Genomic DNA, 18,500 nt, shown 5'->3' on the forward strand with positions numbered 1-18,500 from the left:
CTGAGGTCACGTGCGCTGAAGTAAGAGCTATGTTACATGCTAGTTACACAGTCTCACTCAGATATGTTGAATGGTCAGACGTTAAATGGTTTTGCATTATTTATTTATTGATCTTAATAATGCTTAGAATGGAATGCTCATTGAGTATGCAATATATTAGCCATTGCTAGATAAATATGATCTTCAATGTGCTTAATATTCAAATGGAGGGTGGAGGGTAATTTAGGATGATGACCATGGGCCTGTATTTTAATTGATTGAAAGAATAAACCTGTAGTCTATAGCCTAGTCCAGGGTTTCCCAAACTCGGTCTTCGGGACTCCAAGGGGCGCACGTTTTGGTTTTTGCCCTAGCACTACACAACTGATTCATATAATCAACTAATGATCCATCTTTTTTGCTTTGTAGTGTTAGGGCCAAAATAATTCAACGTGCACCCCTTGGGGTTCCGAAGACCGGGTTTGGGAAACGCTGGCCTCGTCTATGAATAGCTTGTTCCCTTGAATCTTATTATTGGGCACTGGGCCTATTCTTGTTCAATTGAACCCATGTAGCTTTGGTATGGTATGAAGTAGCAAATCCGATTCAAGTCTCGGGTTTATTATTAGCTTCGTGAAGTATTTACGGAATTACACACTTCACTTGTGTGGAGTTCTGGGAGGAACCATTGATGATTCCTTACTGCCACCTTGTGGATTTCATTGCAACCCTTACACACTGACTTTGAATTTCTCAATTTTGCTGCTAAAAAAGGAAAGCTAAATATTGCGCAGTCATCTTGAAAATCCATTAATTGTCTGTAAATGTTATTATTGATAACATATTGCTTGTAGCCTATAGAGCAGGGGTATTCAACTCTTATCCTACGAGGTCCGGAGCCTGCTGGTTTTCTCTTCTACCTGATAATTAATTGCACACACCTGGTGTCCCAGGTCTGACTAGAGAGGAACAATGCAAACGCAGTGGAACTGTCTTTTAAGTAGAGTTGAGTTTGAGGGCTATAGAGGAACAGATGAGCCCTTGCATACTGAGATTTGAACAAAACATCATAATCCTAACGTTTCAGTCATTTAGAAGACGCTCTTATCCAGAGAGACAATTAGGGTTAAATTCCTTGCTCAAGGGCATATCAACAGCTTTTTCACTTAGTCGGCTCGGGGTTTCGAACCAGCGACCTGTTACTGGCCCAACGCTCGTAACCGCTAGGCTCCCTGATCTGTTACAGAAGAAAATCAACAATAACCTAGAAGGAGATGGGTCTTTTGATTATGGTTACCTACTATTCGGATTTCTCAAGAACAAGGCAACGACACCCCACCCCCACCAATCCCCACCCCCTCCATCCCTTATGGGCGTAATGTGTTGCTCTGCTCATAGGATCAAACTTCCCAAGTCCATGTTCGTGACCAGGATTCCAAATCGAGGTATATGGCTTCAAAGCCAATCAAGCACTTCCCAAAAGTCACGTTATAGCTGAAAGCGACACGATTCAGTGTAAATGTGCAGACAAAGCGGATCTGTTCGATATTGGGTGGAAATATGCAGCACCAGAGGAGGTATTGGTGTGACTCGTGCGTGCGTAGTAACGAATAAATAGACACTGCACGCTCTAAATATCAGCAAATCAAACGTACTTCACCAAAAAGGTCACCGTGGATGGGATTTTGTAGACAATAGATATTCAAAACCCTGTGTTTCTTAGTGTCAAAAGCGCACCATACGTTGCGTTGCCAAAGGACTTTATTTGATCGTCCTCGCATAGTTTCTTTTTTGGACTCTACTTGGGTCACCTGTACCCATCCTCAGCACGGTAAGGGTTTTATTATTTTACAAGAGCAGGATAAATCTTATTTGTTCATTGAAGCTTTATGAGAAATTGACGTTTGAGATGCTCTAACAGGTGGTTTTGTAAAGTACATACAGAGATCAATACAGGCTTTTCATGTCAATGTATGTCTGTTTGCTGATTCTAAAGTTATTCATGGTTTGAATTAAATCTGTTGTCTGTATTCAACTATATTAAACTACAATCGAGCTGTGACGGACGGTTTATTATTGTATGGGCATGGCTTTTTCTTGAATTGACTTTGACCTGGATCATCATTATTTACAAACCATCCTCTTAAGGAGTCACTATCCTGTTTGTCAATCAATTCTGTTGACAGACTATTTTTGGTCATTGTTTATCAAATTAATAGTTAATTTATCGGAGGTTTGACGGTTCACCTAACTTGCCTATATGATACATCACCAGAGCTGTTGTGGCATTTAGTTGATCATGAATTTTAATCAAGGCTAATTAATTCAATGTTGAGTTATTTTTAGGCTGAAACTTTTCATCAAGTCCTATTCATCAAAGGCAGATAAATATCAACCTCTCTGAAATCAACGACACTTGCTGTGATGCCTCATTATCCACATTGGCTGTAGTCCAGGTTATGAAATGGAATCGATTGGTGAGGATTCATTAGCATCTTTGTCGATGGATATGGTTGATTTGATAAAGCCTAATGAAACGCACTGTGTTTAGAGCCGACAAGTTATTTTGCCATAGGTTTTGACTTTCAAATCTGTATTGATTCAGGGAAAAAAATACGTGCAGCCTCAACCAACCTGTTAATTGATGTTTGGGAATAATTATATCCTGGCTGCCAGACGATACGACATGTTTGTCGTGTCCTGACCATTGCTTATTCGCAGTTGTGGATTTCTGTCAGAGTTTGTATGACGGATCGATCTTAAAATATCCTATTGATACATTTCAAATATTTAGGCATGTCATTATCTATAGCCTATAATGTATGTCTCCGACAGCTATTCTTTCTTATCTCCTTACAGTTCATGTGACTTTTCATCTTGGATAAAATAAGAGCGGTTTCACAGAAATTGACAGTGCGCTTTGGAGTGAGGACTTTTTGTACTGTATTTTAGGAGTGATGGCGGCGTCTGCACCTTCCTCCTCTGGCGGGGAACCGGATCCCAACTCGACAAATTTACGACCACCAGGCACAAGTAGGTCCATCACAAATAAAACGCTATTTCAATTGTGCTATTTACTTTGTGAGCAATGCCATTAATCATTTCCATGGAGGAAAATAACTGTACACTACCATACTAAATGCCACCCAACAAATCACCGCAGCATTGCATGCGCAGCGGACCTCCCGGCTTCATGCTTGATAGACGAATCTTGCTGTCAAAACTAAAAACACGAATCTTGTTGTCAAAACTAAAAACACGAACTGTCGGTATTGATAAAGACGAAAATCGCCAAAGAATTTAGCTTTATCTTTCTAAATAATATTACAGCCTACTTTAATTATTATTATTATTATGTTACTTGCCTATTATAATTTATTAGGCTTTTATTAGATTACTATTGCATTTCAGAAAGAAGTAGGTTCTATTTTGTTCTGTGGATTTCCTCCGCCCTGGTTGAAAAGTGAGTGTGTGATGTTTAGGGGGTAATTATGCTCAAAGTAGGGTTAATTGTAGCCACACTAAAGCCCCGTTTATACCTGCTTCTAACTTGCTTCCTTTGCCTTGATCTTTTCCTATTCTGATTGTTGTGCCCACATTTTAATACAGGTGTAGACAATGAAGACACATTGGGATCTGATCGTGATCAGATAATCCTGCCCACCTCCGGTGGTAGTCATGCACGCATTGTGTCTGAATATCTTACAAGTGTAGACAGATCTGAACATAGAAACCATTTAAATCATTATTTTGCATAATTTGCATAAAGGAAGGGACCAGGAAATCTCGTTACAATGTAGACACAGTGGGCAGATAACGGACACATTTTAATACCATGTGTAGACACATTTCTGGGAATGTGGGCACAATCAGAATGTATACACGTCAGGACAAAGGACTCATGTTAGCACCAGGTATAAACTGGTCTTAAATTGGCCCTAATAGCGTGTGTTCAAGCTCCATCAGCTGAGGGGGGATGTAGCCCAGGATGTAGAGATGTAAGCAGGCAACAGCTCTACCTCAATACTCTTCATTATCCAAGAGCTATTGATGAAAAACACATAATATATAGCCGACATCCCAATTAGTCATCCAAGCACATTCCAATTTTGTTGCAATGTTTTTCCTTAGGCCTACACACAATGATAAAGCTCTGATTTGATATTGACAACACCCCAGATTAAGCTACGCAATTTAACATGAAGTCAGATCAGATGTATTCAAATAGAAAAACTGCCCCTCCGTTTTTCTCAAGGGATTTAGTCAATGCTGGATTTGCGAAAACCATTAAACTGGTGTCATGCCAGTATTACATGTAGACATGTGGATCTTGCTTTTTGTCTGTCTTTATTGACATCGATGCATGATTTACGCGAAAACCCGAATCACGTACGTGGATCTCAAGCCTATTCCGCTCATAATTGGCCCAGTTAGGCTATTTGGCAATATACACGTCATATTTCAGATATTTCTGTTGCCTTTGTATTTTCTTTCATGAGTGAAACCTTGGCGTAGATTCTGGTCCAGAATTCTGTGAGTCGGTGTGGAGCTGTCTGCCCCTTGTCCCTTTCACTGGCCTCTCACAAAATGCTTCAATTCCTAGACCTAGACTGCTGTTTCATCAACATTTCCCCATCCATCGCTTTGAGTTCGTAATTATCTTAGCAGAAATAATGCCCTTGAGGCCTAATTTAAGGGCCCTCTCAATAGTTTCCCTAAACTATTTTAGGCTATGACGCTTGGTGTGGAGTTGCTCATGGATGTACTAGAAAATTGGGAATGAAGATATGTGGTAAGTTTGCTATTTTCATGTCATGTATTTAATGTTCATGTTTAGGCTATATTGTTCCCATGTCTTTCTCGAGATAAAAAATATAATTGTTTGCATATATAGGCCTATGTTGCATATTGTATGTGTTGTTCAACGCGGAGCAAGCAGACCATTCTCATATCTGAGGAATATGGGCTATGTTGGTCTGGAACACAGACTGCCGACTGGGTGGCTGTGGTTACGGGCTTTTCTGCCCGTTTCTGTTTTGTCTTGTCGCATGAGTGGGTTTTCATGATGAAAGGATGATTATGTCCATGATGATTTATTACCACGGAATTTATAGTGACAAACCTATTTTTTTATGAATATGAAAAGCAGTTTGAAAAACTGCAGAGACCACAGGCCTAGCTATTGGTCCAGAAATAAATATAAAGGTCTACGTTGGCGTCTAAACATGGAAGATGAGCTGTCTTTAGTCTTGCATATGTTTTCAATATGAGTGTCTGTTTTCTTACCCAGCTATTACATCTTTGAATTCGTAGGCCCTAATAAAAATCGTACTCTTGCGCCCTCCAATGGCGTACTTGAGAAATATAGTCCTCCCTTTGCCGATGTGTAATGACCTTGGAATACACAATTAGCCAACTAACTAACTGTAGGTTATTCAACCCCCTTCAATTTTGGGGGTTAATTTCGAATAAAAATGAACATGTACAGTGGATTTTACTACATTAATTGTAGTAGGCCTAATCAACTAGTATGGTATGCTACGTACTGTCTTTATTTTTGCTTGGCCATACCTTTGTCTTTGTCTTAATATATTATCTCGGTAGCCTATAGTTTTATAACTGAGCGGGGGTCATTCATTAAAGGTATAGCCTATTTGGTGGAATGGTTGGTATCGGTCCTTATCATGAGAGCTCATCTGAAGAGAAAAGATGAACGAGACGCGCCTGAAATCGTAATTCGTCAAGGTTCTGTTTAACAGAGATAGCGCTGTCAGTCAGTCTTCTGCTCCCCAATACGAACCGATTAAGTGGAAGCCAAATGCCTTAGCCCTATCTGATATGGCCAAATGTTGGGTCAGTTATTGTTCCATCAGGGCCAATCAATGCCCGAGAGTATGGGCCTAATGCAAATACATTTCAAGTTTGATGTTTTAATGCGATGCTACGTTTTGGTTTTATCTGATTCACTATCCGGTTATAGGCCTATTGGCACTTTCATCTCTGTTTTTTAAGTGCAATGATATTATTGGTCCAAAAACATCAAACTTTCCATTTTGCTTGACCAAGTGAAATGTTGGTTAAATATGACTTCACGTGAGACAGAAGCAAGCTTGTTCAGACTATAGTCGAACATCTCCTTTAAAAAAAAAAAAGTGAAATCATAATTTTTTTTACATTTATTATTATTACATGACATAAACGAAATAAAATTATTTAAAATGAAATAAAACCAACTTTGATATTTTTATATACTTGTATTACTCCAAAGGGTGTGGGCTATGACATATAATTGGGTTTCACATCTTATAAGGCTAGATATATTATCTGAAATATTGCGCTCTTTATAGTCAAATAAGATAACATTGCAGGATTTTTTTATGATTAATAATCTCCGCAGGAGATTTGGAAAATGTGTTATTTTTAGAAGAGCCCATCTAGAAAAATTGGTAGGGCTAAATTGGTAGGGCAAAATAAGATTTGAGTTAATGTGGTGTTCTCCACGGGCCTATGAGCAGATAGGCTATAAAATGTCCCATATATCATCACAGCCCAGTCCAACTATTAGATCTGCCTTCACGCTTGAATGACATCGGTTCATTGTGTGCTCTTCCCTGCTTACTGAAGTGGAATCTCTCGGAGGGACTTCATACGAATGTACATACACTAAATTACGGCTATTTGTTTTTGCTTGGCTGGATTTTCGTGCTGATGTCACGGGGCTCAACCTCCCACTGACTGTTCCTCCCATAAATGGGCTTCCATGGACAGGATGGGAATTAGGCTACCTCAACTAGCCTACACCACAGCATTGTTAGTTCAACCAGTGAGAGTAGTTTAGGCATGTGTTTTGTGTAAAAAGGGTGTCATCAAAATGTTTGGGATTGGGAGTGATGATAGTAATCCCTCATTTGAATGCTCTGCCCCTTGCAACAATTTAGGATTTTTGCAGAAGAACAATAACCTCGAGGAGAAGATTAGTTCCTTCAAGGAAAGATCGTCTAAGGACCTGCTTGATAACAGCGACAGGGATTCCCGTTTCAGACGCACGGAGACGGACTTTTCCAATCTGTTTGCTAGAGGTAATTGGCCGAGTTATGTCCATTATGGGAAATATAGGCCTATCAATCAAAATTATAAACATTGTGTAGGGATCTTGATCATGTTCGTTTTGTGCAGTTGTTTTACAAAAAAATTGAACTTAATTAACGTTTTCAAGTTTACTCATCTTACTGATGCGAAGATTAGGCTGATTTGAAAATACTGATTTACCAAACGTTTATCATCTGTCTAAATCTCAGTGATTTCTTTCGGTGTATTGATATTTCACGACATTAAGGACAATACACAGTTCAGGGGAAGTTTTTAAAACACATATTGAGAAAAATAATTTAAAAAAAAAAACTGAGATCATTAGGCTGTTGGTCATTGAAATTGAATTGATTGCTATGTCTAATTCAAATGAATATTCACCATTTGTTTGACCGTAATAACCTTCTAGATCAATTTGTAAGTGGCTGAACAATAGCCTAGGTTACTCAGGGACACTCACTGGAGAAATAGCAAAAATAGTCATTCATTTGTAACTAAAAAAAGGACTTTCTAATTGATACAATTTATACCAGCTTTGGAGAAGAAACTAAAATACATCGTTTTCTAGGAGTTTGGAAGTAGAATGAAGTCATGACAAATTCTACAGAAGATTGTGAAAGTGACCTCTTCAGACACACTTAAGTGATGAAGGATGCCAACAAAAGGGATTGATTTATTTTTTTTGAAAACGAGAAAAAACGAAAATATCGACATGCTTCAATTTCTCACGTTAGATTTATTACCAGCCAAAAATGGAGAGGAGCCAACCATGCAGTTCTTGTTGGAGGTGGTGGATATTCTCACAAACTACGTCCGGAAGACCTTCGACAGATCCACCAAGGTCCTGGACTTCCACCACCCCCACCAGCTGCTGGAGGGCATGGAGGGCTTCAACCTGGAGCTGTCTGACCAGCCTGAGTCTCTGGAGCAGATCCTGGTGGACTGCAGGGATACCCTTAAATATGGAGTGAGAACAGGTGAGGACAGAGGAGGCATGAAGCAGAGCTAACCCTCAGCGTAATCTAGATCTCCCATTTGTCTACAATGTGGTTTAATGATTACAGATGATCCCATAGTTAAATGATGAAACTTTCATGAGAAATGTATTAACGACAAATGGTGTTGTCTTCCTCCTAGGTCACCCAAGGTTTTTCAACCAGCTGTCCACTGGTTTAGACATCATTGGGTTGGCAGGAGAATGGCTCACCTCCACTGCAAACACTAACATGTGAGTGGTCTTTATTTCCCGCAGTTATTATACATTTATGATACATTTTAAATGTGTTTATTATCAAAAGTCACAGGATCCTCAAATATTGTAAATATATGTACAGTATATTAAAGTCCTCTTGATTTTGTGCAAAATGTCATGTGAACAATTTTGCCTATACCAATGATCTTAGTTAGAGTGACAACATAGCTCTCGGTTTAGGCTTGGATTGTGATAAGGGGTTGATAGATCTAATTTAGCAGTGAGTGGATTTCCTGTGGGTGAATGTAAGTCTGGCACGGAAGAAAAATGACATTTCCTACCATTTTTCAAATGGCCTTGGAAGATTCTGGCTCCAAGATGAAGGTTAGTAGAAGTGACATAATTGGGGCCCCTTGATGAGCTTCTAAACGAAGGATCCTGAGGATGCTCTCCAAGCCGCCACTTAAGAGAGTCAAATGTGACATGGCAAGCATGAAGAGGAGAGATGGGAATTAGTCATCTGTTGTTTGCTGCATTATCGTTGTAGTCAGATAACACAGCCCGGCAGGGAAATCTAATTGCATATTGATTAGCTATTGAATGTTACACGGGGCGGTTGTTTTATGTAGCACTCTTTGGATCAGAGATAACGGTACCACGTCAGAATGAGATTCTCCCTTGAGATCTGCTGCAGAAGTGTGAGCAACAGACATGGTGATATTGCTTTTTCAGTGGGAATTGGCAATCTGGATGAGACGGCAATCTGGATGAGACGGCAATCTGATTCAGCAGGTGTCCAGGGACTTGTCCAAGATACAAGTTGATGCTTCATTGACCTTTGGCTATTGTTGACTGGTACACACAGATTATCAGCTGAGGCTGCCGAGTCATTTAAGGCAACTGGCCCGAGTGTATCGCCTGCTGTAACATGGTGATCTTGTGTATGATGTCAGCCTAAAACCCGCCAGGGCATTGTAAAACCATCATAACAAAACAACAACAACAAAAAACACTATACGAAAAGTGTCGTCGCCTAAGCACTGATGAAACACAGCATTTCTGCGTGGTTAAGAGCCAGGGTCTTCTGGGTGGTCATGGTGTTGTCATTCCTATTTAAAAACAGCACAGAAATACAAGCTCACCACCAAGGCTGAGGCTCTTCATGTCAGGGATTCATTCGTTTTCCCTGGCCCCTGGCTTAATAAAAGGTTGCAACCCTCTCCTGATTTAGCTTTCTATTTATTGTCATCTCCAAAGGATCCCCCCCCCCCCCCCCCCCCCCCCCCATTGACGTGACACTGAAGAGTGTTCTGGTGAGAGTGTTAGCCCGTGTGCTGCATGGCAACGCTACCGTAGACAAATTGAATCCGAGGGCTCTGACTGCATACATATTTGTTATTTGCATTAGCTAATTACTACATCATCATTAATTACACTTATTGATTGACACTAATTGGTTGACAATCATGTCACAGGGCTGTCATCGGGATTAGTCTACATGGGTGAGCGAGCGAAAATTAATGTGGGACATAACTCATAACTTTTTTTTCCTTTTTTTTAAATGTTGTCACTGGATATGCCAGCAAGAGAAGTAAAACATATGTGTGCTGTGTGTCTGGCACAGTGCGATACATTGTATTGTCCCTCTAATGCATTGACTTTCATTGCATGAATAGACAGGCAGTGTAATTAGGAGAGCATTGGTCAGTACAAAGTGAAGATAGATGAGCTACTGTGGTCGGGCATCCATTTAATTTCGACATTGATATCGCACTACCCTGGAGGGACTTCTGTAACATGTTCTAATGATATGGAAACAATCATTTATTTTGCAATTGTGATTGCGTTGTATAAACATGCCTGTAATCCTATCATTTCTATTGTAAAAGGTGAAACGACCATTCTTCCATCATTACTCTCAGAGGGATGGGCCTCGGGTGTAATATACTGTATGTAGTAAAATCACATTCAAAACAAGCTCAGTGGAAGCTGGCCTCTAGACAACCCTCAGACACAAAGATAACGGCATTCTTATGGTGCTACATCCCATTTCTAGCCTCTTCTTCATGCTAACTCAGAGGCAAGAGTTCCCTCTTAGTGGCATATTCTTAATGGACTTCCGCCGATGTGACATTCGTGTTCTTTCTCATTCCACTGCAACAAATGGTATCCCTAACACAATGTGACAGAGCTATCATTGAACCGTGGCTGCGTTAAAAGTAGTATGCGCGTTCCATGCGTTCTCTGGCTTCAAAGTGCCACTGCTCAATATACACTATGAGAAACATATGTAACGACAATTCAAGAACACAACAAACTAAAAACCAATTATGTAAAAAAGAAAATGAAAAAATGGGCTACAATTATTGGCTGTTATCTCTATGGTGATTCATTATCTTGGGATTTTTCCACCTGCCTTCATTGATTCTGCTCATGTCAATATAGACCATGTAGATATGAGAAACAAATAGCAATAGGAGAGTTCAAGACCAATGATAGGATGGATTTCTATTGGTAGTGGGTAACTGGAGACCGGTGCTCTGTTTCAGGTTCACCTATGAGATCGCTCCAGTCTTTGTGCTCATGGAACAGCTGACGCTGAAGAAGATGAGGGAGATCATTGGCTGGCCTGACGGAGAGGGCGATGGGATATTCTCACCAGGTGAAGACTATGTTGATCTACTGTTGTCAATTCATCCATGCCTTGAGAATCTGAGATGGGAATAAACCCACGGTTACAGATGAGTATTCCAAAACTTCAGATAATAGAATGCAATTTAGTGAAAGATTGCGTGCAACGTCTGCAGGTGGAGCGATTTCCAATATGTACAGTGTGATGACCGCCCGCTACAAGTTCTTCCCTGATGTCAAGACCAAAGGCATGACTGCTGCCCACAGATTGGTGCTCTTCACCTCGGAGCACGTAAGCCTCATTCAGTCTCCTCACAACATCTGATTAGAACATGCATTTTCACATCACAATATATCTCCAGTCTCAGAAACAGTATTATGTGACCAAAACCAAGTCTTACTGTTTCTTATTGTGTCACTCCTCGATTGACCCTGTCTATTCTGTGTGAAGAGTTCATGGCATGCCTGATTCAAAGCTACACAATGGCCCACATTGAAACAGATTAAAACAATTGGACGGTACAGCTGACTGGATCTCTGCCCTCAGCTGATAGGCTCGTAGTCTAATGCCATGGTCATGTGTTTTGACAGAGTCACTACTCTATAAAGAAAGCCAGTGCTGCTCTGGGCTTTGGAACAGAAAACCTGATCCTGTTGAGCACAGATGAGAGGTTGGTGGCTGCATGTCCAATACACGGCACTGTGTGAAACAACCCAATGAAAACCTGCCTTTGACTGTCTGTTTGCCTCTCTAGAGGGAGAGTCATTCCTGCTGATTTGGAAGCCAAGGTCATCGATGCCAAGGCGCGGGTGAGTTTCAAACTGTCAGACGATCAACGTCAAATTGTGGATTCGTTCTCAACTGAAGACGTTAATTCACTTCTGTTTGTTTCTGCACTGAAACGGAATTCTTATGAGAACAGCTGCCTTATATGAATCCCAGTCGTCGTTAACGGAATAGTCTGGTCGTTGTTTGTTTACAAAACTAAAAACGTGTCTACTTTCATTTTAGGGTTAGTGCTTATGCCTCCTCAAATATTATCTTACCCACGGCTGCTAGTTCCAAAGTACAGTCTCCTGAAGCGAATTCCGTTAGAGGAGGGAGGTGATAGCAGGCTCTCTACAATGGGCATGCAGTCCTGCTGTGACAAGGGCTTGCCAAGAGAAATAGTCAAATGTCTGTGAATTCTGCTCTAACCAATATATTTTCAGTCAAAGATGGCAGAAACTGAAGAATGCAAGCATTTCAATTCACTGCCATCATGTAAGAACCCATATTCATTCTGATGGGTTATGCTTGCAGGGTTGTGTCCCAATGTTTGTGAATGCTACAGCTGGTTCCACAGTGTATGGAGCGTTCGACCCCATCCATGAGATTGCCGACATCTGTGAGAAATACAACATGTGGCTACATGTTGATGTAAGTGCATCTTCCTACTATGTGTCCAGGAAGGTTATTGTGATATTGATCATTTCAGGGTTGATTTGCGATACATTTTCATGGCGGGCTAAGGTTAAGTTTAAACACGTCAGCCATTCTCAGGTCTAATCCTTATCCTCAAAACAAACCGTTGTTTTTGTTCAGGGTGCATGGGGAGGAGGCCTACTGATGTCCAGGAAGCACAGGCACAAGCTGAGTGGCGTGGAGCGGTAGGCTACAGCCCTGACAACCAACAATGGTCACACACACACATACACATACACACATGGGTGACTGTGGCCTGTCTTACAGCCTGTGTTCCGTGTTTACAGGGCCAACTCAGTCACCTGGAATCCTCACAAGATGATGGGTGTGCCACTGCAGTGCTCTGCCATTCTGGTCAGAGAGAGGGTACGAGCAATTACTGACGGATGCCTTTTCACTTATGGTGTATGATTTAGCAACGGTCATCGAAATTGTAGTAAATAGAACAATTGGACAATGGATGAAGATGAGTCAACCTTTTTGAATTTCTATAATCCATCAGACATTAACTGAATTATAGCACCTAAAACATTTTACTAGCACAGGCAGATAATGGCTGGAGTTCAGGGATTTTGGTGGGAATTCAAGCTATTCAATTTATTGTGATTTTTTTTTTTTTTCTTCTTAGAGTGCATGCATACATACATTTTGTTTTTGCATCAGTTATTTTTTATTTTAAAGAAAATGATATGCACCTAATTTGCATAAAACACAGCAGGTGTTTTTGCATATATGAATACATTAACATAAAGGGATGGAACAGGGCTGAAACCACCAAACACTTGCTCTGTCTACCCTATACCGCCACTCACCTACACTGTCTAGACGGCCTCATTAACTACTGTTGTCACGTTCTTTTCACAATTCAGTGTTTTAATAGCAGGATACCCTCTGATAAAACATCTACAGGCTTGGCTCTAGATTACACCTATCTATACATATTTCACATTGTTTGCGAGATCAGACATAATATCACTATAATCCGGGTGCTCATTTTTGGAAGTTGCTTTCATATCAGCGCATCTCATTTCTATTAAACTGTATTATTAAATGATTACTTTTCTCAATTCCACAAAAAATGAACACCCATCAAAATAAAGTTAGCTTTCTTCTCTTTCTAGTGATGTAAGTGTCGAGATGGTGTGTTAAATCCCCGAAGAAGCTTCAGCGTTCTTACAGATTCCAAGGGAAGCCGATGTACAGTGCCTTCGGGAAGTATTCAGACCCCTTGACTTTTTCCACAATTTGTTAGGTTACAGACTAATTCTAAAATTGATTCAATAGTTTTTTTCCCCTCGTCAATCTACACATAATACCCCATAATGACCAAGCAAAAACAGGTTTGTAGACATTTTTGCTAATTTATAAAAATACATATATCACATTACGCAGTACTTTGTTGAAGCACCTTTGGCAGCAATTAAATCCTAGATTAAATAAAATACAATTAAATACATCTGTATTTGGGGAGTTTCTCCCATTCTTCTCTGCAGATCCTCTCAAGCTATGTCAGGTTGGATGGGGAGCGTTGCTGCAGAGCTATTTTCAGGTCTCTCCAGAGATGTTCGTCGGGTTCAAGTCAGGGCTCTGGTTGGGCAACTCAGGGACATTTAGAGACTTGTCCCAAAGTGACTCCTGCGTTGTCTTGGCTGTGTGCTTCGGGTCATTGTCCTGTTGGAAGGTGAACCTTCACCCCAGTCTGAGGTCCTGAGCGCTCTGGAGCAGGTTTTCATCAAGGATCTTTGTACTTTGCTCTGTTCAGCTTTAGGAAACAGGATGCACCTGAGCTCAACTTCGAGTCTCATAGCAAAGGGTCTGAATACTTATGTAAATATTGTACAAACACTTCTAAAAACCAGTTTTTCGCTTTTCCATTATGGGGTATTGTGTGTAGATTGCAGAGGATTTATTTAATTTAATCCATTTTAGAATAAGGCTGTAAAGTAACAAAATATGGAAAAAGTCAAGGGGTCTGAATACTTTCTGAAGGCACTGTATTCCATTGAGCCCATTTCAGCCAGTGTTTGACAGGTCATTACAAACGTTTTGGCGGCCGTAACGTTAACGGGGAAAAAACGACAGGCACAAGCAAGAGTATGAAAGAGTCGCAGGAGTAAAAAAAAAAAAAAAAGCTATCAATCTAGCCAGATTTAAGTGACAAGTGGATTTTTCAACCCTCAAACACAGGAAATAGATGTCTGAAAAAGACAGATCCTTAGGTGGGCGGGGCATGCACCCTAATAGTGTATGCCGTGAAATACTCAAGTTAGGTCACAAGTCAGAGATCTGGCATACTATACATATGAATACAGCCCCGTTTGAAGGCACCATTGAACTCTAAGTATCTGCCTCTCTCGCCTTTAACCACACCATTGATCTTTACAGGGAGTTTTATCAGGCTGCAACTCGATGTGTGCTGGCTACCTCTTCCAACCTGACAAACAGTACGATGTATCGTACGACACGGGGGACAAGGCCATCCAGTGTGGACGACACGTAGATATCTTCAAATTCTGGCTCATGTGGAAAGCAAAGGTATGTGCACGTATCTCCCCAAGCTTTTAATTCTAATACTACATCTGTCTATATTTTATTAAGCATGTGATGGGGATTGATATTTGGATGCTGATCTTGTACCAGGTAACAAACAAAAAAAGAAAATTGTTTGATATTCATTCTCTATCTGTGTATATTTCTGCTCCAACAGGGAACAATAGGGTTTGAACACCACATCGACAAGTGCTTGGACCTCTCGCATTATCTCTATACTAAAATCAGGGACCGTGAGGGCTATCAGATGGTGTTCGAGGGAGAGGTGAGATTGATCACACTGCGTTTTCTACTCTGTTTCCAAAGATAGTCAAATCTTCCAATGGATTACCCTAAGCATCAGAGATATCGGAACTATCTGATGAGTCAGAAGTCATTAATAACTGAGGTGCCCAAAAGGGTTCTGAGCAACACAATGTAGTGAGGCAGGCCTGCCTGAGGTGGCGCTATGCTTTAGAATCCTCAGTTGAACTCCTTGTGGATTTATGAATTTACAGATGTGGGATCTTAAATTTGACCGGCTTTGTCGCGGGAGTAAAATAATCCTGCAGCAGGTTATTCTCAGAAAAGTGATCATTTCTTACAGGAAATGAGTTTAGGTATAGGTGTAGCCTATGGCTCCACTTGTATGTCGTTATGGAGACCAATATTGATGTTGTGTCATTTTATTATAAGTTCTTGGGTACTTTTTACCCCTTTTCCTTCACAATTTCATGATATCCAATTGGTAGTTAGTCTTGTCCCATCTCTGCAACTCCCGTTCGGACTCGAGAGAGATACGCGAGAGCCGAAACACGACCCTGAAACACGACCCTGCCAAGCCGCACTGCTTCTTGACACACTGCCATTAACCCGGAAGCCAGCCGCACCAATGTGTCGGAAGAAACACCATACAACTGGCAACCGAAGTCAGCGTGCATGCACCTGGCCCACCACAAGGAGTCGCTAGACCGCAATGGGACATGGACATCCTGGCCGGCCAAACCCTCCCCTAACTCGGACGACGCTGGGCCAATTGTGCTCTGCCTAATGGGTCTCCCAGTCGTGGGTGACTGCGACACAGCCTGGGATCGAACCTGGGTTTATAGTGACGCCTCAAGCACTGCAATGCAGTGCCTTAAACCTCTGTGCCACTTGGAGGCCCCCGATCATGTGTTATTAAGATATATAAAATGGCTGTTGTTGATGTCGGAGTAGTAGGACATTTATTCTGTCTGGTACTTTAAAGAGAACTGTGGGTTTTCAGTGAATTTATGTAAATTACGAGGCTAATTTGAATTTCCGCGACAACAGTCTAATCAAATTAAGATACAACATCTGCACCTTACATAGCATCAGCTCTTTATTAGGCCTCTTACTGAGGTTGGTACTTCTTCAGACCATGCATTGAGTAAAGACACTGACAAACAATGTTGTCTCCGTTTTCTTTCCACAGCCCCAGCACACGAATGTCTGCTTCTGGTACCTTCCGCCAGGCATTCGTGATATGCCCGATGGTCAAGAGAGGCGGGACAGGTTGCATAAGGTAAGGACTCGTCAGCTTTGGCCTATAAAGACTATATTTTGTGCTCACATGAGACAGCACTGACCTACTGTATAGTTCTCTGAATTGTCCTTGTCTCTAAACCAGGTGGCCCCCAAGATCAAGGCGTTGATGATGGAGTCTGGAACTACCATGGTGGGCTACCAGCCTCAGGGAGACAAGGTTAACTTCTTCCGCATGGTCATCTCCAATCCTGCCGCCACCAGGTCAGATATCGACTTCTTGACCGATGAGATTGAGAGACTGGGGCATGACTTGTAAGGGCCACGCTCAGTAGGAGGATGTTGCCCTTTGACCTTTCCGTCTCAGCTTTGTCATGTCCAGCTCGAAAAAGACCCTGAACTACAGCAAGCTTCATATTCCTGTTGTCTCTTGACCAATCATGTAGGACTTTGAAACTTCAGCTGCTTGTAGGACCTTTTTAGGTAAGCTGTGATCCGTCTCATGTGTTTCCTGTCTGTTCTGTCTTTTAGCAGTGACTATGCCATAGTTAAATCTAACAAAAACTATTGTACAGTATAGCCTACATAAGAGAATACATATTCAAATCCTGAGTGACCTTGAGAGATCTTTTTCAGTAGGAGACAGAGCACAATGCAAAGGACCTCATGGCATGGATGTGTACAGTATTGTAAGTTACTGTATATATACAGTATACCTAGATATATACAGTATATTATAATGTACTGACTATTGGTGCTGTGTGTTGTCCATGTAATTATTAGGCCAGATGCACTATATGAAACACTACATTATATCCTGGCTGCTCTTCCCTTTCATATTAAGTAGAGGGAATATAACACAGTCATTGTAACAGGTACTGTATTCTGTTGCTGCGTTTGAGATAATGAATTTTGGGGAGATTGTGTATAGTATGGTTACATTGCTTTTGTGGCAAATATATATGTCCTAGTTTTTCAGTTACACATGTTCCAATGATTATAAAAACACTAAATATATGTAATTTAATAGACAAATCACTTTATTTATATCCAGACAGTATATGTGTGAAATAGTTACCGATTCCATTTGTAATGTGTCCGTACTTGTATTTTGAAACAGTACTGTATATTACCCGAATGTTTTGAATAATGAGATTAAAGGTATTTTAGTGTATTTGTGAACCAAAGAAGGGTATACTGACACATATATATATATATATCTCACACACACACAGTGGGGCAAAAAGTATTTAGTCAGCCACCAATTGTGCAAGTTCTCCCACTTAAAAAGATGAGGCCTGTAATTTTCATAGGTACACTTTAACTATGACAGACAAAATGAGAAAAAAAATCCAGAAAATCACATTGTAGGATTTTTTAATGAATTTATTTGCAAATTATGGTGGAAAATTAGTATTTGGTCAATAACAAAAGTTTCGCAATACTTTGTTATATACTTTGTTGGCAATGACAGAGGTCAAACGTTTTCTGTAAGTCTTCACAAGGTTTTCACACACTCCTCCATGCAGATCTCCTCTAGAGCAGTGATGTTTTGGGGCTGTTGCTGGGCAACATGGACTTTCAACTCCCTCCAAAGATTTTCTATGGGGTTGAGATCTGGAGACTGGCTAGGCCACTCCAGGACCTTGAAATGCTTCTTACGAAGCCACTCCTTCGTTACCCGGGCGGTGTGTTTAAGATCATTGTCATGCTGAAAGACCCAGCCACGTTTCATCTTCAATGCCCTTGATGATGGAAGGAGGTTTTCATTCAAAATCTCACGATACATGGCCCCATTCAATCTTTCCTTTACACGGATCAGTCGTCCTGGTCTCTTTGCAGAAACACAGCCCCAAAGCATGATGTTTCCACCCCCATGCTTCACAGTAGGTATGGTGTTCTTTGGATGCAACTCAGCATTCTTTGTCCTCCAAACACGACGAGTTGAGTTTTCACCAAAAAGTTATATTTTGGTTTCATCTGACCATATGACATTCTCCCAGTCTTCTGGATCATCCAAATGCTCTCTAGCAAACTTCAGACGGGCCTGGACATGTACTGGCTTAAGCAGGGGGACATGTCTGGCACTGCAGGATTTGAGTCCCTGGC

At 40.9% G+C, this 18,500-nt stretch overlaps 1 protein-coding gene across 2 annotated transcripts; it reads left to right on the forward strand.

The window, feature by feature from the left end:
* The first annotated feature begins 964 nt into the window (after positions 1–964).
* Positions 965–17,565, forward strand: LOC109871004 (glutamate decarboxylase 1-like). 2 transcript variants are annotated; one of them, XM_020461744.2, is made up of 17 exons: positions 965–1,810; positions 2,932–3,012; positions 4,709–4,771; positions 6,918–7,058; positions 7,803–8,045; positions 8,206–8,296; positions 10,810–10,922; positions 11,068–11,183; positions 11,483–11,562; positions 11,647–11,701; positions 12,195–12,311; positions 12,477–12,541; positions 12,644–12,722; positions 14,742–14,891; positions 15,064–15,171; positions 16,342–16,431; positions 16,537–17,565. In XM_020461744.2, exons 2-17 carry the CDS (start codon positions 2,937–2,939, stop codon positions 16,708–16,710), a joined length of 1,761 nt encoding a protein of 586 aa, XP_020317333.1. In that variant the 5' UTR covers positions 965–1,810; positions 2,932–2,936; the 3' UTR covers positions 16,711–17,565. The 2 variants fall into 2 exon arrangements, with proteins under 2 accessions (XP_020317333.1, XP_031662137.1); XM_031806277.1 differs by lacking the exon at positions 4,709–4,771 and having other exon boundaries at positions 966–1,810.
* Positions 17,566–18,500: the final 935 nt, after the last annotated feature.

Source organism: Oncorhynchus kisutch, linkage group LG26 (assembly GCF_002021735.2).
Source record: "Oncorhynchus kisutch isolate 150728-3 linkage group LG26, Okis_V2, whole genome shotgun sequence".
In the NCBI taxonomy this organism is placed as follows: Eukaryota; Metazoa; Chordata; class Actinopteri; order Salmoniformes; family Salmonidae; genus Oncorhynchus; species Oncorhynchus kisutch.

Coding starts and splice junctions, on each gene's coding strand:
- LOC109871004 (XM_020461744.2), top strand. CDS start 2,937: ATGGCGGCGTCTGCACCTTCCTCCTCTGGCGGGGAACCGGATCCCAAC. Junction 8,046..8,205: donor TAAATATGGAGTGAGAACAG/GTGAGGACAGAG, acceptor TCTTCCTCCTAG/GTCACCCAAGGTTTTTCAAC. Junction 11,702..12,194: donor TCATCGATGCCAAGGCGCGG/GTGAGTTTCAAA, acceptor TTATGCTTGCAG/GGTTGTGTCCCAATGTTTGT.